The sequence below is a fragment of the Endocarpon pusillum genome (genome assembly GCF_000464535.1).
Source record: "Endocarpon pusillum Z07020 unplaced genomic scaffold scaffold4993, whole genome shotgun sequence".
Taxonomy (NCBI): domain Eukaryota; kingdom Fungi; phylum Ascomycota; class Eurotiomycetes; order Verrucariales; family Verrucariaceae; genus Endocarpon; species Endocarpon pusillum.
The window spans coordinates 369,213-390,570 of NW_006916474.1; the positions used below are offsets into that span (position 1 = coordinate 369,213).

Here is a 21,358-nt window from a genome sequence, read left to right on the forward strand (position 1 = left end):
CTACTAGTAGCACTCCATGCCGTTCCATCCTTATCACACTCATGGCAGTTCGAGGACAAAGTACGCAAGCAATTCTTGCATCAGAACATGAAGCTGGCTTCGTTGGTAGACGTATACGTGGATGCTGGAGGCAGCGCTTGCAATCCGGACAGATCCTTTCCCCTAGCAAGGAAATTGGCTGCATGATCACCGCGATGACGACTTTGTCCATTGCAAATCTTGTGTACTACGTAGTACACTACTAGCGAGCACCGATCTACATTGGGCGCTTGCATCGAATTTAGGCTCTTTTGAGACACTTGTGGTTTGAGCCAATATCCAATCATATCCCTCTGCCGTGTCGGGCGGATCGTATCCTATTCGCCTACACAGAACTCACAGCCAGCCTGGACATGCCAACCCGTACCAGCTGATGACGCCGCCCATGTGTATTCGACATCTCTTGAACTTACCTGGCAAACAGGCGACCATTCGATCCTCAAGGGAGACTCTATCCTGCACCATGATTCCCATCCTTACGTAGTGAACAGAGTGCGTATTTCTCGTGAGCGTACGTGGCTTTTCCACTTCCGCTCAAACCTCAATACAGCCAGCCAGCCAGCCAGCCAGCCAGCAAGCTCCATGACAGGAACAGACTCCTGGAGAAAAAATGTCATTTGTGGTGTACCGCTTCCTATTGAGATGAAAAGAGCGTCGCATTGTGAAACCAACCAATGACTCTCATGGCGACCAGCAGCGCATCACCACGTGTACCTATGCCAGGAGTATGGGTTCCAGCTGTGACTTTCTTTAATCCTACCACCGACGAGATAGACCTTGAGGCACAGGCCAAGTATTACCAATATCTCTCGCGAACTGGCTTGACTGGTTTAGTAGTCCTAGGAACCAACGCAGAGACACTGCTTCTGACACGCGAAGAACGAGCTGCGTTGCTGCGAACAGCTCGATCAGCAGTAGGATCCTTTCCCATTATTGCAGGTGTCAGTGGTCATTCTACGAAGCAAGTCTTGGAGTATATCTCCGATGCATACGAAGCTGGTGCCAATTATGTTCTGGTTCTTCCAGCAGCATACTTTGGCAAGCAGACTACGCCATCGGTCATCATGAGGTTTTACGACATAGTTGCGGTGCAGTCTCCTTTACCCATAGTCATCTACAATTTTCCGGCAGTCTGCAACGGTGTTGATCTGGATTCGGAGACGATCATTGCCCTCGCCGAGGAGCACTCCAATATTGTAGGAGCCAAGCTTACGTGTGCCTCTGTGGGGAAACTCACACGAATCGCAGCACACTTGACTCCTCAAAGGTTCTCAGTCTTTGGTGGACAGTCAGATTTTCTTGTTGGTGGCTTAAGTGTTGGCTCTGCTGGCTGTATCGCTGCATTTGCCAACATATTCCCAAAAACACTAACCAGGATATATGACTTATATACCTCGGGTCAGACCACCAAGGCACTGGAGCTACAGCGAATCGCTGCCAAGGCTGAAGGTTCGTGCAAAGCTGGAGTCGCAGTGACGAAGTACGGCGTTGCCATCTTCTCTGCGAAAGCTGCCGGGATCAGCGATGCAGAGGAATTGCTGCAGCCTCGGAGTCCGTATGAAGCTCCTTCCGAGGCTGCAAAGCAAGCAATACGGGAAGCGTTGATGACACTGAACGCAGTTGAGGTCAACCTGTAGAATTGGCGACTCGTATAGCTATCTCTGAATCCGCTCGTGATTGTACCGGCTATCTGAGACGAAGGCCTGGAAAGCCGAAGAGAGATGTGCCATGGTGGGCCAACTCGTTGTACACTATGCTTGGAGTTTCTCATCGTTCTGAACAATCTTTGAAGCAGTCTCTGGATATTTGATCATTTGCACATTGACCCTGCTGCCTTCTCCGCCATATTTCTCAAGGTTGAACACGAATCTATCCACTTCTTCAAATCCAGATTTCTGATACACCGGAAGGCCAGCAGGTGATGCCTCTAGAAAACTGGGTACTCCATGCTTCTGTGCGATATCACAACCCCATTGGATTAGCATCGTTCCTGCTCCACGCCGCTGATGCTGAGGATCTGTGCACAGCGTACTGAGAACTGTGAATAGGCTTATCAGGAGTGAAATTGCCACCTTTTTAGAAAAGCTTACAGCAATGAGGATTCCTGCCCAGAATTCTTGCACGAATCTTCAGCAAGCCTCCAAAGAATTCATTGCAAGCTGCCTCATTACTTCCAGGCATATTGTGGCGCTCGTTCGGGTCCGTTTTGATGAACCTCACATCATCACCAATAAAAATATACCAGCGTGCGAAGGCGATTATCTCGCCGTCGAGGTCAGTGTCAATGACCTTGATTGTCCGGCTGGCAGAATTGTCCTGCCACTGCTGTAAAAGGTTCTCAACATAGGTATCTTGTGAATCCTGGGACTTTCCGCCTGGAAATAGGATTGGAGTGAGGGGACTGTCAGCGAAGGCCTCGTCCTCAAGCTGAACAATGCGAGGAATATCTCCTGGCTCTGCTGTCAGGAGTTTGAGGGGCATTGCAAGGAATACAATACAAAAAGTGCCGTAGACCAAAATTTACCAGAGTGCTCTCCTTGCACACCAGACTATGAATATGCCGATGCGGAATTCTACAACGAACTTGCTGAAACTCTCAGGTAAGGGAAAGATGACTTCCGGTTACTTAAATCTCCATGACGGGTAGAGCCTAGATGCCTGAAAGAACACGTTGATGGGAACTAGTTCAGCTCGAGCAGACACTTGCATGAGAGGTCATGGTACGTATGAACCTGGTTAGAGTTTGTCAGCAAGATGCTTGCGATTTGTTGCTATGCTCAAGGGGTTGTTGAACCGTACACATGATGTCGCCCGAATGCTGATTTGAAAGGATGGTATGCTCTCCTCCGATTGAACTTTTCGTTGGAAAACGTTTGTATTGTGACTGTGTTATGTCCCTCTGCCAAACATTGGCAAGTGACTTTCCAATGGAAGATTTATTCTGGGCGTCATTCCCACTCTCCATAGCGAGTAAGCAAATTGAGATCCCGGCGTGGTTTCTTCCCTGCCAAGCAGTCTTCCATCACCATAAGTATGTTGTATGAAGCCCTCCAATTCGTCATTCATCTCACCTCTCTTATCACAATCGCACAGTCTTTCCTATCCAGTGACAGATTCTGCATTATACTTTCCTCTCGCCTGGCCTCGAATAGGTCGTCTGTCTATGGCATCCCAATTCAAACTGTCTATCAACGTTTCTGCGGTAAAAATTACACCCTGCACAACCGGGAACGATGGAACCTGTTCCACTATCTCGGAGGCAATGGCCCGTGGATCGAGAAGTCCAATGCAAGATTCGGCACTTATGAGATGGAAGGAAAACCGTCTAAAGGTTGTATAGTAGACCAGGTACATATGGTATGAGGCATTGGACATCTTGCGGTGTCACGGTATCTTTACAGCTGAGGAGAGAGCTGCCGATGATGATGATGATTCCACTGGGGAGACTTGCTGATCGGTCCGCCAGCTTTCCCGACATGCCGAAAGATATCCAACCAAGAATGCTGGCGCTCGTATGGATCCCATCACAGGAGCTATCAACTCCGGCACACATGATTTCGACAAAGCACTGACAGAACACATCTTCAACAGGCCACCTAGCCCTTCTTTCCCGCCTAGAATCGTATACCCTAAACGGCTCGCTCTCCTTCCTTAACAACGGTGACTGGACCTATTTCACACCTCCTACATATCCCTCTTTTGAAAACCTGACCACGACCTCCCCATACGCTGGCACCCTCTCAGCCTTCACCCTAGGCACCAAACTTCGCACCCGCTACCCCCATCTCTTACCCTCCCAATCCTCGACCGAACCACAAGACACCCCCATAAATTTCTGGTCAGCATCCACCCCTCGTGACATCGAAACAGCCCTCTATTTCGCCGATGGGCTCTTCGGCCGCGACTGGTCAGGATCAGGGACCTCTCCCAACAGCACCGTCCTCCCAACTGCCCGCCTCCACATAATCCCCGAGCATCTCTCCCAAGGTGGCAACACCCTGACTCCGGGCCGAAGCTGCCCAAACTATATCACCGACGAGATCCAAGGCCGTGACAAAGGCTACAGCAAACTCGCAGAATGGCAAGCGATTTTCAGCAAGCCCATCGCTGAACGGCTTTCTGCTGAAAACCCCGGCCTGATTGACCCTTCCGCTCTAGCTTCCAGTACAGGATTCACCCCAGTAGAAATATACAGCATGATGGAGATGTGCGGCTTTGAGATCCTAGCACGCGGGTCCGACTCAGACTCGGAACTGCGCCCCAGCTCCAGCTTCAGCTCCAGCTCCAGCTCCGAATTCAGCAGCCCCTGGTGCGGCCTCTTCACCCGCTCCGAATGGGAGGACTTTGCATACGCGCGGGATCTACTGCATTTCTATCGTGCGGGGCCCGGGAATCAGTTTAGCGGCGTGATGGGTAGTTTATGGCTAGATGCCGTTTCGAGATTACTCGTTCAGGATTCGAAGGCTACCAAGGGCGGAGGTGGAAGCGGTGAGATCTACGCCAGTTTCGTGCATGATGGCGATATAGTGCCTGTGCTTGCTGCGCTGGGGGTTTTTGACGAGGATGACAACGAAGATGGAGCCGGCGGGGAGGAACAGGTCATGCCCACCGACCGTGTGAAGCGGGAGAGGAATTGGAGAACCGGTGATCTCGTCCCCATGGCGGGACGGATCATCATCGAGCGGCTCAACTGCCGGACCCCGCACGGTTGGCGGTATAGGGATGTCAGGCTGTGGATCAACGATGGCTGGGTTGGCTGGGTGGTGGATGGGAGGACGGCGGAGGAGAAGAGGCGGCTGAAACGTGAGAGGAAGGTGTATATACCGCAGATGGAGGTGGGGAGGTTTAGGGACATGGTCAAGGGTATGAAGGAGAAGTTTGGAAGGTTTGGCGAGGCTTGTGGGTTGCCCGGGGGGATGGAGGAGAGCATTAAGTTCTTGCATCAGTGATGCTCATGGATCAAGGGAGCTTAGGGACGGGGGTTGTAGATCCATGTTAGCATACAGTACTTTGACACATCTGAGAAGTGACATATTGGATGGCCTGGGGTGTCTATGCCTGTACCATGCTCACTTCCTTGCTGTGTAGGTGTGCGAAAGCCCAGTCAAGCTTTACTTCTGTAGCGATGGGCTGATCTACTCTGGCTCTGATCCTTGGGTAAATGCAGATTCCCACCAGGTCGCTTTCCCTCCCTCCCTCTCTCTTTCTCTCTCTCAATTCAACTCTTTCGAACCAATATTTCAAGCACAGGGTGTTCTTGATTAAAATTTCCTTCCAGCCTCTCTTCAAGATTTTTCTTATTTACCTATTCGCGTACGCCGGTAGTAGATTGGGTATACGCTGGAAGTCACAAGCGTACTCTGTTTCATTGCGCAGCAGAATAAGGCAGGAGTCCTTCAATTGCCAGGAATCTACCCAACAGTGGTCACGAACGCATCGACCTGTAATCTTCTGGAATTCTTCCTTTTTGTAATCGATCCCGACCAAAGACTATCAACAGCCGGCCTTTCAATATCATCCCTCATTTTTTCAGAATGCCGTCATTGCCACGTCTTGTTGCATCAACCTTCAGTAGGGTTAATACATTAAATACCACCTCATCGAAAAGCGGGCAGTCATGGCTGCTTGTCCGGCTGACCAGGATCCGGTGTTTCGGCACTTCGCTTATCCCGCTTCTCCTTGACCAGTGGAGAACTTGGCATAAGACATATTAGGCAACGGCGTCGACCGGCTTGTTCGCCGTCGGCAAGATATTTTGGTTGGATGCCTCTCTCGTCGAAATCGAAGTAGGCGCTGCGTAGTCTGTAGCATTGGAAACAGCCTATTTTCTCGTTCCGGATGCGGGAAGGGTCCGGGATGGCGTCCTCCCTTCGATAGAGAGCCGCTACCACCTTTTCGCGACTGACTATAGAATGGAAATGCTTGCTTGTTGCTCCGAGCTTGAGGAGGCAGTCGTAGTCCAGGTGGTCGAAGACCATCATGTAGAGTTCTGGGGGAATGTCGAGAAATGGGGTGGATGGCGGCATGGGGGCAGTGCAAGATATGGCTTCGTTGGACGAATTGCAGCTGGTGGTAGTGGAACTTGAATTCATTTTCAGCGTGGAGACGTTCTTCGACCTTGAAGTTGCCTTTCTCCTCGCTGAGCGCCAGATGCGACCAAAGAACCTCAATCTTGCAGGTTTTAGAGTCATTAAGAAGGCAAAAGTAATATGACTTTGATCTTCAAGGCTTGAAGTCAAACATGAAATTGATATAGAGCCAGGAGTTTTGAGGACCAGAGCGATCAGGCTGAACTTCCTCACGTAAAAAGGTAGGGTCCTCGTAACAAATATCTCCAGCAAGTAGTGATAATGCGGTCTTAGGTCCTCATGATTGAAAATGGAGTCTCGTAGAGAAGAAATGAGAGCAGGAAGATTCAAGCTGTGTGGCTCCAGGAATCGCTCTGGCGCTCCTATCAATGAGGCAAGCTTTTGCAGGTGGATCTAGTTTATGGCTAAGCTTTAGAACTGTTGGCTGGTCTGTTTGGCATTCGATCCTGTGTGGATGGCCAACTTTGCAGGCTAGATGGAGACTATCGTAGGCGATGGGTTGTAAGAGCGTGTGTCTTCGTGACTGGTAAATACTAGATCGTGAACAACAGTAGAGTAGAGGTGTGGTGACAGTTGGGAAAGTTGAGCTTCACATTATCAACAGCCATCCAGTTTGTGGTAATTCTAACATTGTTTCTGAAGAGGTTTTTGAACACTGGTTAGTACAGAGTGGGCGCCACATCTCGTTCCCATGTCCCCAGATCTTGTTCTGTTGTCAGCTATCATCAACTACAATTGTGGCACCTTCATCTACCCGTCTGGTGCACAGCGCCGACTGCTACTAGTATAATAAGAAATACTCTGTTCCACTCAAGGTTCTCATGGTGTAGCAGTGCGAGGCTAACTAGTGACGACGTGCTTCAGTCCGGCTTTGGAAGAAGTCCTCGATGGTAACAGATGCTGCCTGAAACCTAAGGCCAAATGGCCCCTGATGATCGATCTTATCTAAGATAATCTATTTAGTTCGTGACACCAAAACACGGCATTGCCCACTGGCTTTCACCCAGCTTGCTCCATAAATACTATTCAATTCTTGCTTGCTTTCTTCAGCCCCAAACTTTTGGACTGTATTTGCCTGTTCCTAGATCCACTGCCCAGGCGCCTTTCTCTTCATCTTGTGCTCAACTTTCTTCCATAGACTAGTAATCTTCAGGAAATCCACTCGGTGTCAGAATGAACGACACCACCACCCCCACCACAGCGATTCCAATCAGCAACCCGAATGCGCCAACACAGAACGATGCATTGAACTCCACCCAAGACAACACTTCACTCTTCTCCTCGTCGCTGATTTCAGCTGAAGTATCGTCTCGCTTGCCAGAGGGGTACTCGATACGGCCACTACGAAGGAGTGATTACAATGGCGGTCAGTTTGTACCTGGTTTGCAAGAATATCAGGAATATCCTCGGTCCTTCGTCTTTGACTGTCTCTAATCTAGCCTGAGACTGACATATCTACAGGTTTCCTCCCTACGTTAAAGGTATTGACGACCGTTGGCGACATCTCTGAGGAAGCATTCACTACCCGCTACGATTTCATGGCCACTCGCAATGACACTTACTATATCCTGGTGGTCTGCGATGAAAACAATACCGTGGTCGGAACCGGTGCTGTCGTTGTGGAGCGCAAATTCATACATAATCTTGGCATGGTAGGCCATATTGAAGACATTGCCGTGGCCAAGAACCAGCAAGGCAAGAAACTTGGTCTAAGAATCATACAAGCATTGGATTACGTGGCAGAAAAAGTAGGCTGCTACAAGAGCATCCTGGACTGCAGCGAGGCCAACGAGGGTTTCTACGTGAAATGTGGGTTCAAAAGAGCAGGATTGGAAATGGCACACTATTACGAGCAGTCGCCCAGCACCAGCTAAGAGAGATTCTGAACGCCATCTGTAAGAGCATAGGTTGAAGCTCGGTCCATTCGAAGTGCGATGGAGGTATTAGTGTCAAAGACATTACCCAAAGCTTGCAATCAACAACCTCCAGATCTTTGAGATAAATTCGTTTGCACGATACGATTGGGGCCAAGCTGACCTTCCATCAGAGGATGCTCGCTTTACTGCCACCACATATATGCTCTTCATCGGCATATTTATGTTTGGCAGAGAAGCGTCATCAAAATTTCAAAGGTGCTCGATGGTCTGGCTAATACTTGATGGAGCTTGTTGCCATGCGGATATCCGCGGCGGACCCACCTTGACTGTGTTGGAACACGGTCGAAAACCTCTACACCTCCCGACACTGCTTCACGGATAGCCGCTCAAGCCAACAAGCTACACTGCTCTACCAAAACCCCAAATAAGCATCCGCACCAAATTTGCTTAGTGGCAGTCAAGACTCATTAATTGAGTTGGAAAGCGGTCGGGTCTGTTTGTACGCTCGTTACGTAGCCAAACATTCCACACTACTTTATCCATAATGGTCCTGTCAGATTGTACTTTCTTTTAGTTAGTGCACAGTGCCGCAAATTGTGAACCTCTGTATCACTGGTGACCTTGTCATTGATTCCCGCATGTTATCTTCATGCTATGCTTGCTAATCCTGGCAAACCCCACTAGGTCACTTCTGATCCCATTCTTTGATGAGATTGGGGCGGCTGTTGCCTGCTATTAGTAGTAGAGCTTCATCCAAGGTCTCGCTTCGGAGTCCGACATTCATCACTCATCGCGTTCTGTGCGAATGACCAGCAGCTGCTGCCCTTTGATTTTGACGTTAGTGCTCCACAGGAACTACGGAGTTATGCGTAATCTGGCTGGACACCTGGTGACTTGAAGTTTTCCTGCCCCAAGAAGGCGAATCCTGCCTACTACATGAGGGTTCTCTATTATTCTCCATCAGCAATGCGGAAAAAGCCTCCGGTTGCCTAGAAGCAATGACCAACGTAGTTTTAGAAACGAAGTCACGCTTTGTGCAAATTATGCGGCCGGAATGGAATCGAGATGAAGTGGCACTAAGTAGATTAATGTGGTGGCGGGCTGGAAAGCCGCTGATCGCCGGGTCCATCGGTCCCAAGAGCGCTTCCCACTTTCGAACTTGGCTCGCTTTCGAGAACATCTGAACTCACCATGGTTTGCGATCTTTGTTTGGCTGTTTCACAAGAGCTCAGTCAGTGTCCATAAGCACTCTCGTCGTACGCAGGGGCATCTAACTAATGTGCAATGTTCAAGGGCAATGATCTCCTGCTGCGCCTGATCTATTCTTGCACACTGGCGCTGCGGAACTTGCTTCAAGATTAGGCGGCTGTCCTAGAAGATTGACTTAGTGTTGCCTCTGACTCATGCTCTCGCAACCAGTGCCCCCTTGAATCTTGATGGAGGGGGGAAGTGATGCAGCCACACCACAAATCTCACTGATTGCTTACACGTTGCCGCCTGCCAAATTCCATCCATGGTCACTTATGGGGGCGAATCAGGCTGTTCTCAATGAGATTGGGATGGTGGGGCGATTCTTTGCTTCACCGATTGGATCCCATCTTTCAGCACAAGATTCGGTAACTAGCCAAAATGGTTTTCTGATGAAGCACGTCTGCCTGGCCTGGCGTCCCATAACATGGGCCCACAGGACCACCTGCAACAGGCTTCTTCCTTCTCTTCCTTCACTTCTTTCATGCAAACGAACTATATGGATCAAGATCTTGAGAGTTGAACTCAAGCACCACAGCCTGCTCTGCTAGCCTGCTCTGCCAGCCAAGTGCTCAGCAAACACATGAGCCAGGGAAATATGCCGTCATTACAACAATGAAGCCTCTTGCGATGTAGTTTTTCGCCTCCTTATAGAGCGTAGATGAATTCAACGGTCATAACAAGAGGAGCGAATAAGAACATGACATGAAGAAGCTCAATTGTGACCAGGGTACTCTCAGACGAGATGTTGGATTATGAAAGAGGATCACAGGAACGAGCATGGCCGAAGAAAGGAATGACCACAAGCTGGACAGGATGGATATAAACATAACAAGATTCGGATCCGTGAATTTGAAGCGCACCAAGAATATGATTGTCGCTGATTCAGGAGTAGTATCAACTATGCGGAGCACTGGGTAGTACTACGTATTTGTGCTGTGAATGTGGGCTGGGTCCAGGTTTGCAAGTGGCATCTTGGGAAGCTTTGACTCACCACGCAAGTGCAGTGGCGAGACGGTTGTCAGGCCAAGCGCCAGCTTAAAACCAACGGCAGCCCCCGAAAAGGGTTCTCCTCCCCCCGATTCCAGCACGGCGAAATGGACGAACACAGAGATACTGCACGCTTTTAGGAGCACATCTTGACTCTAGTATTATCATACCACCTCCACTCTGTCCTTGGAAGACTCATTTCAATTGTTGTCGCGTTTGTCCCTTTCAAAATTCCAACTCCGGTAAGACAAAGCCATCCCAACCCGCCACCACCCTAACACGACTCATCGTGACTATGGCGCTGACTCCAACTTCGTCGCCTATAAAGGTACCTAATCTCGCGAAAGACTCATCCTTCAAGGCCCCAAGTCTTTAATTACTCTCTTTGTGCTCAGACACGATTCGACAACACATTGCCACCAACATTTCCATTGACCGCTACTTGCAACCTTTGAGCCTATGCGATATTCCTATACACCCTCTTCAAAAGACTCGATACAGCGCTCAGTCTCATAGCGTTTGCTGTGGCACTGTAGCTCTGTTCTGGGTTCCCTTACTCTTCACTGAATGATCTCAATCGTCCCTGCGTGTACGAAGAAGAAGAACAGTCCTTTATAATTGTGGCGGAAAAGCGACATCGCCTTCCGTCTCTGACTCGACCATATTCGGTGCCAGCTCATTTGAATCATGAGTTCATCGTCCAAAGTGTTATATTCAGTACCTGCTCTGCAAAGTCCCGCGTCGGAACTATCTTCAGGCCCTCTTACCTGGTCTAGGTTCGAATTTTTGAAAGAGAACGCACCTGTCATCTAGGAGAAACTGGTTTGGAAGAAGGTCCTGGGCGACAGATTTATTGCCCAATTTTTCACCCGACACCGGACTTCTTTTGCGTGGATTTTGCAGAGCAGGGAAAAGACCTCCCTTTGCGACCAGCACCTTTGGTAACAGCTTTTGCGCCACCTCACTCTCTACCTCCCGTGTACGTAGTGAAGTGTCTCTATCACCTTCACTACATATCACGCTTTAACTTCACTTACATACACTACGAACTTTGGAGATTCTCTGGTCTCTCGTCTCTTTATTCTACACTGACCTTTAACTCTTCATGGGCACTCTCTTTGCTCATCAGAGCATGCCACATCAGAAGCGAGCTCCGGTTGGGTATTTTGAGTACTCCCTCAACCACCCATTCAGCTGTTCCGAGTCACAGCGCAAGGATGCTATCGGATCTGCCACCTCCGCCACCATCGACACCTTTAGCGATTCTAGCTCCCAGCTATCATGGAAACCAACAGCATGTCAAAGCTCTACTCAAACTACTCCTGAGTCGATCAGGTCCTACGGCAACCCCAGCCAGGCTGGTATAGCATGCCTGGGAGTTCTGCAAGAAACTGTCCCTTCCGTCGATGTACCTTCTTGGCGCGAGGGGGTGGAGAAGGAAAGCCAGGCACCTGGTTTCATCCTTCCACCCTCTCAGCGACAGAATTGTCGACGAACAGGTCTCAGTAGCAGAGGTGCTGATGCCAGACATATCTCTCCGCCCCCGACGCTGGTGCGGCAACCTGAAAGGAGGCAATGCTTTGTGAGCTCTCTGGTGATCTTTGCTGCAGGCTTGATAGCAGCAGTATGGCCGCTTTCTGCACCTGTTTTACATGACACCAGCTATGCCCACAATGTACTGCCTCTTCAAGACTTCATCACCGAGACGTTGCGTAGGTCGAAGACCAGCTACTCGACCCTTCAGGTGGCCATGTACTATCTCGTCCTGCTCAAGGCACATCTTCCGAAATGCGATTTCACGCAAGAGCAGTCCTGCGTCGCGGCTGATCGTCGGGCCATGCAATGCGGACGGCGGATGTTCCTCTCAGCGTTGATGCTTGCATCCAAGTTTTTGCAAGACAGGAACTATTCCACTCGAGCGTGGGGGAAGATCACTGGTTTGCCAACCTCTGAAATCAACACCAACGAGCTCAAATTCCTGGAAGCTGTTAACTGGAAGCTCCATGTCAGCAAGGAAAAGTTTGAGCGTTGGAGTCATGCAGTCATTGCTCTAAGCTCACCACCCAGGCCTGGCATCTCACCTACTCCGCAACCTAGCTTGGTGGAGACGGTTGGCTGGAGCGCCGTCCTCGAACGATTGACCCCCGATTCTCTCGATGACTTTTCACAGTTCCGAAACGGGTCGGCAATACTGAAAAATCCATGCTACCCAACTGACCTTAATGGCATGCTTACGCCCCCAACTTCGCCACCAGAATCCACCACTTCCGATCAGGAAGAGCCATCCGATGGTGCAGAAGTCAAGGACGATGCCTTCCATATCGCAGCATCCAACGGGGTGACTTCTACTTATCCCATCCTTCCCCCGGCGCCATGTCAGCAGAACTTGCCCACGCCTAGGAGTACTCCACGGCTGTCCAAATCCCTATCTTCATCACGAGCGGCTCGAGGGACTGCTCGTTGCCCTGAATCATCGTCAGCACTGGCTATGCTCAAGCTGTGCGCTCGACCCGCGAATCGAACACTCTGTCCACCACCCACTCAAAGACCATGCCCGCGAGCCGATGCAGCTAGCCGACCTTCAATCAGCCGCAGATCGTCTATCTCCAGCTCTACCTCCGACTCTTCGTCGCCCGAGTCGGTGCGATCCGATCTTTCTGGCTTCCCCGGTCGATCACGATCCTCATCCATCTCGTCCGTGGCATCTTCTGTTTTGGCATCATTTCAAAGTGCGAACACGCTGGACTTGGTGTCGAATGACGCGCAGCTACCATGCCACCTCCAACAACATATCAACCCTTCTAAGGTCGACTGCAGCTCGACGCTTAGACCAGAGGAATATAGCGCAGCAGATGCTCTGCTTCGATTCCACGAGTTCCGCCAAAGGGAAGCGAAACAAGAGGAAGCAAGTAAGCCAGTCAGTGATTCGATGCAGAGCGACTTGACTCAGTTCTCCAACCATCAATTAACTGAATGTACTAGCTATCAGGAGAAGGAGAAGAAGAAGAAGAAGAAGCGGACGCACTCCAAGACCAACATATCCGACCTCTTAAATATCCCTGAAGATGATCTACAGTCCTTGGTTCGAAAGGAATTGATGACCTCCGGCGGTGAGGTCGAACCTCTTGTCACGTGCGATGATGATGCCGCCAATAACACCCTGGGAAGACAGTGCAAACGCAACCGATCCATCAAAGGGCAGTCGTCAGCTGTCGACCATACACGAATGCTGATGAAGGAGAAGAACAAAGAGAAGCGAACATTTTCCAGCAAGTGCCGCATCTCACACTCGGAGAACAGACAAGCATTAGCGGGATTTGCTGGTAGGACCTGAATCGATTAGATTTTGGATTCGATCTGGCAACTGAGCATATGCGCCTTGAGTGCATTCGGCTGATAGAGCAAACACTCTGGAGGATGTCTATCTGAGGCAAGCCAGTTTTGGGAAGCATCTCTCCATCGGCGCGTGTGGCAGCTACCATGCTCACCATCTATGTCCATAGCTTATACTATTATTCATTTGAACGAGACCATCATTTATACCTTAAAGACTTGCAGTGTTCACATGGTAGATATGCTGAAGCTGCAGACCATCATGGACAGGATGGGGCTGGTGTTTCTTCAGCAGCAACCTAGTAACGTTGAAGTCGGGTAGGATCAATCATGATTGGAAGTCTTTGGTCTTGTGGGAGTGACTCGAGGGGCGAAGACTCGTGGAGGAGTAGCGAACGGCAGACTTGCCTTTCTGGGCGAGGTGACGAATTGGATATACTACGTACTATACTACTATCCGAGTATACTCCATTGCTCTCTCTCTCACACCCCCTTTGATTGCCTTTTCACTCACGTTTGACGGGCAACCAAGCCTTGACATTTTACCGGAACCGACCCGCAGACCCATCTACAGACACAATGCTTCTCAACCATATTCTCTCCCCACTGGCCCTGCTCCCCTTCACCCTCTCTGCCCCCTTAGACACCCAGGCCCCGCTCTCCTCATCCGCAGACCCGCACACCGATTCCCGTGTCCCTACCCGCTACGAATCCACGATCCTAGGCCGACGCCTCCTCGCCCTGTCCAGCACCATCTTCTAGATACTATTTAGCTCCTGGTGGGATGCCTACCCCTTGCTGACGGGCCACCGACCCTGGGCCCCGGCCGACCTGCCCCGCTTGAGCATGATCGGCTACCTGGAGGAGATGTCGATCCGCGAGGCCGAGGAGACGGGGTTGGTGGCGTGTTATCTGCGGAGGCATCCCGATGCCAGGCTCTGGTTGCCCGGGGATGAGCATGCGGCGCATAGCGGGAGGTGGGTGAGGCTGGTGGTGAGGGAGGTTTATTGGATGGGCGGCTTTGGCGATCGGCACTGGATCGGGTGGTTTGATCGCGAGGAATGGAATGCGGTGCGGGAGGCGGAGTGGGAGGCGGTGAGACTGCCCGGGGAGAAGGATTGAGTGTCATCACTTGTTGGGAGGAGCGGGGCGGAGGGACGGAGTTCAGCGGGCTAGGAAATTCGCTTTTCTCGCTGGGAGATTTGAAGAGCGAAACTGGGGAATATATCCGAGTGGTTGTCTGCTGGATCAACCCTTTCTCTCCAAGCACGAAGATCATCGTCCCAAAGCTTAGACGCTCCATCATCCTCGGGTACTCGTAGGAGACCAGGCCATCACTCCTCCGAGCATCCTACTAAAAAGGGAAAAATCAAAACTGATCGATTCTCTCTCACACACTCCCAGTGCAGTCATCTATTCCCCACAACATCTACTACCAGAACCCATCACTGCTGCAGACCACACGAATCCCGACCGATTCCATATCCCCCGAGCGCGCCCTCCCCAATTCATTACCATCGTCGTCGTCGTCATCATCATCACTATCATCATAACAGCAGTAAAGTCCCAGACATGATTCCTCCCTCCCCTCAGACGTCCGGCCAGACAGCCAGGTGAGCCCCCGGGGGCCAGCGGGGCAGGGGGTTGGTGATTGTAAATAGAACTGGGAAGGAGGCAGCGGCCCTTCCCCAAGCATCACGCATCACGCATCACGCATCTCCAAGTAGCCCCCTTCCAGGTGCACTCCTCTGAAGCCTAAGTCTAAACCCCTACAAGCCATTGATTGATCGATCTATTTAGTACTGCGCTTGCTCTCCTTCCTTCCTTCCTTCCTTCCTTCCTTCCTTTCTTCCTTCGCTTCTTCACTTGATCGTCCATTCGTTTCGTTTCGTTTCATACATACCGCCGTTTGCTGTTCGTGTCGTGTCGTGTCGTGTCATGTTATGTCATGTCATGTCGACAAGCTGACTGGCTGGGTTCTGGTTTGGATTTTGGGTATTGGATTTTGGATTTGGGGTTGAATTCGATAGGAGACTTGGGCGGGTGCTGGTGCTGGTGATGATATATCTGTGCGTACGGTGTGGTGCGGTATTGTTGTCTGGGTGTTGTTGGGGGAAAGTGGCCCGGGGGGACTGGCTTCAACAGGGGCGAGAGGGGGGGATGGATGGATGGATGGATGAGCCTGTTCTGGTTCACGATAGAAATGTGAGTGCAGCATGGCAGGAGTACAGTAGTGAAGGGCAGAGACTGCGATGGTTATGGGAAGAAGAGGACGTGAGTAAAGTGTTGTCAGATGAGAACAGGGTCGGCATGGCGGTACGTATATATATCTATTCTGTGGCATGCTAATTTCACCATAACAACTGGGTCCTTGAGCGCAGTCTCAGTCGCTGTCGACCTTTTACATACGCCCCGCCTATTGAACCGCATAAAGAGAGCGTGTTGATGGCTCCAGCCCAGTCGACTCCTCTAGATCGAAGTCCCCCTTCTGGACAGACACGGCGGCCGTGACAAATTTAGATGCCCACAAACTCAATTTTCTTTGAACAACCATGGCATTATCACAAATGACAAGTACAAAGGTAAGGGGCACAAGATTTGTGTCGCACCTAGGTCTAACGACTGTCCGAAGTACCTTGTCGGTAGTGAGGTTGTTCCTTTTGCGTTTCCTCGCTTGTGGTCTTGAAGGAATAGAGAGAATCTGCGTGGAATCTCTGCTTTCCTTCTGAAATGGTGGAGTACAAGAGTGCTTATTGCTGGCTCTTCTATGTCGATGGCTGGAGGTATGTTCGTGGTTGTTGGTGGCACCGCTGAAGCAGCGGCGAGGACGGAAAAGAGGAGTGCCGTTGTGATGTCATGATGTGTCGAAGTTTAAGGGAGCCGATGAGCAAATCATGTGTGCACCAGGAAATGTCGATTCGTTGGAAATCTTAACATCTGGTTGTTCTGCATCGAACGTGAGCGAGGTGAGGTTGCTCAGGATGATAGATCAAGATATCATGTTGTGGTCACACGACAAGAGTCGCTCCATCCATGGCGTGAATTACAACCGAGGCTCCGAAGTCGGCATGAGTGGGTATACCTTTGGATTCCTTGAAAGTTGTCGTTGATGCGATGAATTGCTGCACGAGCTTCTTTTTACCTAAGGTGGCATGCCGAAGCTCGGAACTCTAAGTACAGCCTCCCACCTCCAACGCAGCTCAGCCCGCCTCGGTATCCTTCAGAGCTTTGGTAACCAACCCGGTAGCCCTTCCGACTTCACCAGCATCTTTTCTCGCTGAAGCAAGTCCGGCTTCCATGCTAGAAGCAAACCTCTCCTTAAACACTCTGATACGATCTTCCCGATCTTCAAGCATATCCGTATCATCGTCTTTTGGAGGTCCGAACAGATTTAGGTAGCCATAAGCGTTTGATCTCGTTGGCAACCCGTGCTGCTCTGGATGCCACCTCGGAAAAGGGAACCGCGATTCCAGATTGTCATCTGTCTCAGACAAGTCGCTGCCGGTACTGAAGCCGGCTTTCAAGAAATCTGCCAGGACTTGTAGATTGCGAGATTGTGCCTTACCCTCAGACCCAGCCTTGCCAAAGGATACACGGTTGGTAGACCACTTAGCGGAATCTTGGTTGTGCCAGCCGAGTAAAGTGAGGAAGCAGTTTAGAGTCTTGACCCATCCACCTGCACAGGATACAACTTCATCCGAAGCAATGTCAGTTGACCAGGCCAACACTTCGACAGAGAAAAGTCTAATATCAGCGGCAAGATGCGTCATGCCAGCTCGAATGTATGGTAGGATTTCTGCAACGTGGTCGGACATTTCACTCCGCGGTAGAGCTCGGAGCAGTCTGAGGGTTTGCTGGCGAACACCGTTGCTTCCATCGAGGATAAGAGGAAATATTTTGGGCAGAACAGTGCTCAATGGCTGCGGAAGTGAAGAGTCGACAGGTCGAGAGGTCACAAACGAAGTCAGATATGCCAAAGAGTCTCGCCGTTGTGCATCGGCTCGTGATGACAGCAAAGACAGATGATGGCCGAACTGGCACACTGTAGATGGAGCCTCGATATGCAAGGATTGCTGATTGAGCACAATGGCTGTAAACTATGGTCAGCGGGCGGTACATTCGTTCGGATGCTGTGTGTTCCAACCTTTTGATCGGAAGCTGGTTTCGGTGTGATTAGCTGCTTTTGGCCGTGCTTTTCCGACTTTCAGCTTCGGCTTCTAGAAACCAATTAAGCAGACGGACGGTATGATTGGCCTGGTCACTGACCTGGAAATCCTTCTTCTTCTCCCTCTTCTTCTTCGCACTGGAACCCATGTTGTTGAAGCACAGCGGGCTCGGTGGGAAGGCCCCAGCAGGGAGCAGTCGGCACCAGGGCTTCAGCCGAAGCGAATGCTAGATGGATCCCTGCAGTTTCCGTATCAGCGTATCAGCGTATCAGCGGGAGAGCGACTGTTTCTAGCCGCGGGCGCAGAAGGTGCCAATGTGAAGTCTGTCCGAGGAGTCCCAAATTCCCTTTCCATTAGCAATCATGACCTGAGCATCACGGTGCAGGGCCTGAGCTGTGACCAGGATGACGTTTGCCGCAGACCGACATCCGAATGTTTCGATTGGCATGTACTAGAGTATCAGCATTTGTGGGTAAGCGGTCAGCCTTGCCGGACGCCTGCAGAATGCACACGTCAAGGTGTTTATCGGAGTCACTATGGATTAGCAGGTACGCGGTACATGCGTAGTACTGATTAGTGTGTGTATTTCGCGTATTTCGCCAGAAAAGGGAAAAATGAAAAGGAGGATGTGGGTGGTGGGTGGATGCACAGACCATGAAACGGCCGGATGCTCCCGTGCGTGGAACAGGCTGCTGCATTAGTGGCTGCGTTAGTCACACTCGCTACTACGTCGTAAGTTGGTTATCGAATCTTAGGCTTCTTAGGCTTCTTAGGCTTCTTAGCCTCCTTAGCTGCTTCGGATCCGAAGTGTGTGCTCAGCTTTCACCATCATCCTACACCACTATTGCCCGGCAGAAGCGCACATGAGAGCTGGTGGGATTGCGCAGCAGCCTGCATCCGATGTTGATCCTCTCCTGTTTTGCTTAAAGAGTCGGGCTGTTGGCTTGACTTGGGCTTCTCTCATCGATCATCACATTCAATTACTGTCTTCAGCCAAACATCAACAACTGGCTGGCATTCCACACTGATCAATACCATGGCCACTTCAACTCAAGTAGGTGTCTTCCTTCGGCTACAGATCGAGCACTCTCTGGGTTTCGGGAGAAGACCGTACTAATCCAAGTGCTGCAGACTTTGTCGCTGTCGGAACAAGTCTCCAACACTTTGCAGTCGTTAACGAGTCGTCCTGGGGTTGAGTCGACCTTGATCTTGTCACGCAAGAACGGCAGCATCATCAAAGTGGCAGGTGCCCTGGAAGATGAACCGCAACATCCGAAAAATGGGATTGCCTCGTCGGGCACACTTTCTCCTGCCTCGGCGACTGCTGAAGGCGTAGCGGCCACGTCGATTGAAGATGGGGATACTGGTGACGAAGCCATGGACACAGTTGCTGAAACCGGACGCACTCGAGCAGAAAGACTTGCCTCAGATATATTTCTGTTTGTCTCGACAGCATCGTTCTTAGCCTCTTCACTTGAGTCGACGGCCACGCCGAAGGTTCATGACGCAGGCTACCAGAACGGCACCAGCTATGGACATCTACACAAAGGAAAGACTACCGCAATCGCGGAGCAAGAGGTCGATGTCAATCCCTTGCAGCTTTTGAGAATGCGATCCAAGAAACATGAGATTGTCATATTTCCTGATCCCAACTTCCTTTGTTGTGTGGTGCAAAGTATGGAACGCCTAGCCAGGTGACTTTCCACCATGTTGGCGACGGTCTCCAATCGCTAGGAGGCTCTTTCGGCCCGTTTCAGCGTTTACGGAGAGAGTGAAGCGCTCTGATAATCCGGCTCCTGCAACATCGGCAAGGCAAAGATAAGCAGCACTGCGAGATGACGTACTCACGCCCAGTCTCAGCCTCGAAGAAAGATAATTTTACCGGCAAGCTAGCGGTACCGCAAATATTACGGATCGGGGAACAGCCTGATCTGGTTCCGGTGCCAATGCCCTGGGTCTTCCTATTTTCGGTCTCTACGATCCTCATCAAGGATGTTAAGCGAGATTTCAAATTGCAACACAGTCATCGTTGCTATACACGCGTCAACCAGTCCCGAAGTATTCCAATTGTTTTCTTGGCGTGGATCGTTAAGATCGTCATCATTTCAACATCGCTTCGGTGGCTCCGTCAGTCTTGTCTAAGGCTATCACCTAAGCATTAGCCTCTAGTGCTGAGACTCCGGTTGTTAATGGAGGTAATCATGATCAGGGGAGGAGCAAGGGCATCAAGGGCGCTGATGTACATTCATAGACCAGAAATTGCGTTTCGGGCTCACGCCCTATCTGCAATAGGATTCAACTTCTGCCTTGTTCTTCACAGCCGTCAAAGACCCAGATAACTTCCTGTTTCCATCCTTCCCTGTCGCTGCCTCAGCCCAGCACCCTCTAAAACCTTTCAACCCCTTTACAAATGTGATCCACCCGGCGAAGTGACTTACCTGCCAGCAAGATTAGTGCCTAACCATTCAGCGCTCCTCCCAGTCATCAGTGACCTTCCTCGCTACCTCCCCTCCCAAAGTCTGCAAAAGCGCCAAACCACCAGTAGGTCCACCTCTTCCACGATCCCTTACATTACTTGCATCTACATCTCCTCCTGATTCGCTTCTCCTAGCACCAGCCGTGCCCAATGGGTCTGCCAGTCCATAGCCGTCGCACTGGCCCCTTTTCCCCCCCAATCACCACCACCACCACCACAACTCGCTTAAACATTACAATAAGCACTCCTGTTCGAAATCTCTTGTTCTAAATCCCTCTTTGCCGCCGCATTACTCCGTATCACACCAAGCCTCCCCCTCAAACCGAAATACATCATCCTCCCCATCTCATATCCCCATCCTCTCCCCCCTGCGACAGCGACAACAACGTCAAATCAACATAACACATCTCAATGAAAACAAGAAGGAAGGAAAAAAAGGGGTGCAGTTAGTCAGTCGCATGACCAGACTAGAACAGGCCAGACCAGACCAGACGCAATGCAATGCAATGCGATGCGACGCCCTCACACACACCGAGTCCTTCTCATCCCCGACCAGGGATATTTCCCAACGCAGACGGCATCCCATCTTCGATCTTTGATCCTGATCTCCTCCAAAATATAGACTACGTTTGTGTGTTGATTTTGGTGTTGGTGTTGGAAGACCCAAAACACCACCACCACGAAAAACAACAACAACAAAAAAAACCAACAGTGCAAGCTCGCATCGGTTCCCGATCTCAACATGCTCGAAGACACAGGCTCCTTCTTCTCCGGCGCGGTGTTGTAGAGTCTTCGACCGAGAACCCTTCATTCTGGGGAGGTGGAGGTATGGGTTAGTAGCCTATATATCTCTTACTTGTTGAGGTGATCAATTGACTGACTGACTGGCTGACTGTCTGTCTGTCTGTCTGTTTGTGTGTACGCCGTTTGCCATGCCGCTGATGCGACAAATATTTATAGTTCATAGATGGGCCAGTCTACGATGGGATCATGAAATGAGCAGCTGAGAAATATGGGATAGGATATGATATGATATGATATGATATGATATGATATGATATGATATGATATGATATGATATGATGTGATGTGATAAGCTTCTCCCCCTCCAAACGAAAGAGTGCTGTTCTAAATCCTAAA

At 50.5% G+C, this 21,358-nt stretch overlaps 8 protein-coding genes across 8 annotated transcripts; 5 read left to right on the forward strand and 3 right to left on the reverse strand.

Annotated features, from left to right (window-relative positions):
• Positions 1-713: 713 nt before the first annotated feature.
• EPUS_00354 (4-hydroxy-2-oxoglutarate aldolase) lies at positions 714-1,676 on the forward strand (the record flags this gene model as incomplete). The annotated part of the gene is made up of 1 exon (XM_007806011.1): positions 714-1,676. One exon carries the CDS (start codon positions 714-716, stop codon positions 1,674-1,676), a length of 963 nt encoding a protein of 320 aa, XP_007804202.1.
• Positions 1,677-1,790: 114 nt separating this feature from the next.
• Positions 1,791-2,520, reverse strand: EPUS_00355 (uncharacterized protein; the record flags this gene model as incomplete). Its single annotated transcript, XM_007806012.1, has 2 exons — positions 1,791-2,077; positions 2,130-2,520. 2 exons carry the CDS (start codon positions 2,518-2,520, stop codon positions 1,791-1,793), a joined length of 678 nt encoding a protein of 225 aa, XP_007804203.1.
• A 552-nt stretch (positions 2,521-3,072) lies between these two features.
• On the forward strand, positions 3,073-4,988 carry EPUS_00356 (uncharacterized protein; the record flags this gene model as incomplete). The annotated part of the gene is made up of 3 exons (XM_007806013.1): positions 3,073-3,387; positions 3,506-3,551; positions 3,631-4,988. 3 exons carry the CDS (start codon positions 3,073-3,075, stop codon positions 4,986-4,988), a joined length of 1,719 nt encoding a protein of 572 aa, XP_007804204.1.
• Positions 4,989-5,654: 666 nt separating this feature from the next.
• EPUS_00357 (uncharacterized protein) lies at positions 5,655-6,230 on the reverse strand (the record flags this gene model as incomplete). Its single annotated transcript, XM_007806014.1, has 1 exon — positions 5,655-6,230. The coding sequence occupies one exon, from the start codon at positions 6,228-6,230 to the stop codon at positions 5,655-5,657; it is 576 nt and encodes a 191-aa protein (XP_007804205.1).
• Positions 6,231-7,301: 1,071 nt separating this feature from the next.
• Positions 7,302-8,002, forward strand: EPUS_00358 (Glucosamine 6-phosphate N-acetyltransferase; the record flags this gene model as incomplete). The annotated part of the gene is made up of 2 exons (XM_007806015.1): positions 7,302-7,494; positions 7,590-8,002. The coding sequence occupies 2 exons, from the start codon at positions 7,302-7,304 to the stop codon at positions 8,000-8,002; spliced, it is 606 nt and encodes a 201-aa protein (XP_007804206.1).
• A 3,346-nt stretch (positions 8,003-11,348) lies between these two features.
• EPUS_00359 (uncharacterized protein) lies at positions 11,349-13,577 on the forward strand (the record flags this gene model as incomplete). Its single annotated transcript, XM_007806016.1, has 1 exon — positions 11,349-13,577. The coding sequence occupies one exon, from the start codon at positions 11,349-11,351 to the stop codon at positions 13,575-13,577; it is 2,229 nt and encodes a 742-aa protein (XP_007804207.1).
• A 3,199-nt stretch (positions 13,578-16,776) lies between these two features.
• Positions 16,777-17,890, reverse strand: EPUS_00360 (Pre-rRNA-processing protein ipi1; the record flags this gene model as incomplete). Its single annotated transcript, XM_007806017.1, has 3 exons — positions 16,777-17,666; positions 17,721-17,793; positions 17,843-17,890. 3 exons carry the CDS (start codon positions 17,888-17,890, stop codon positions 16,777-16,779), a joined length of 1,011 nt encoding a protein of 336 aa, XP_007804208.1.
• Positions 17,891-18,778: 888 nt separating this feature from the next.
• Positions 18,779-19,440, forward strand: EPUS_00361 (uncharacterized protein; the record flags this gene model as incomplete). The annotated part of the gene is made up of 2 exons (XM_007806018.1): positions 18,779-18,796; positions 18,874-19,440. The coding sequence occupies 2 exons, from the start codon at positions 18,779-18,781 to the stop codon at positions 19,438-19,440; spliced, it is 585 nt and encodes a 194-aa protein (XP_007804209.1).
• Between the last annotated feature and the right edge of the window lie 1,918 nt (positions 19,441-21,358).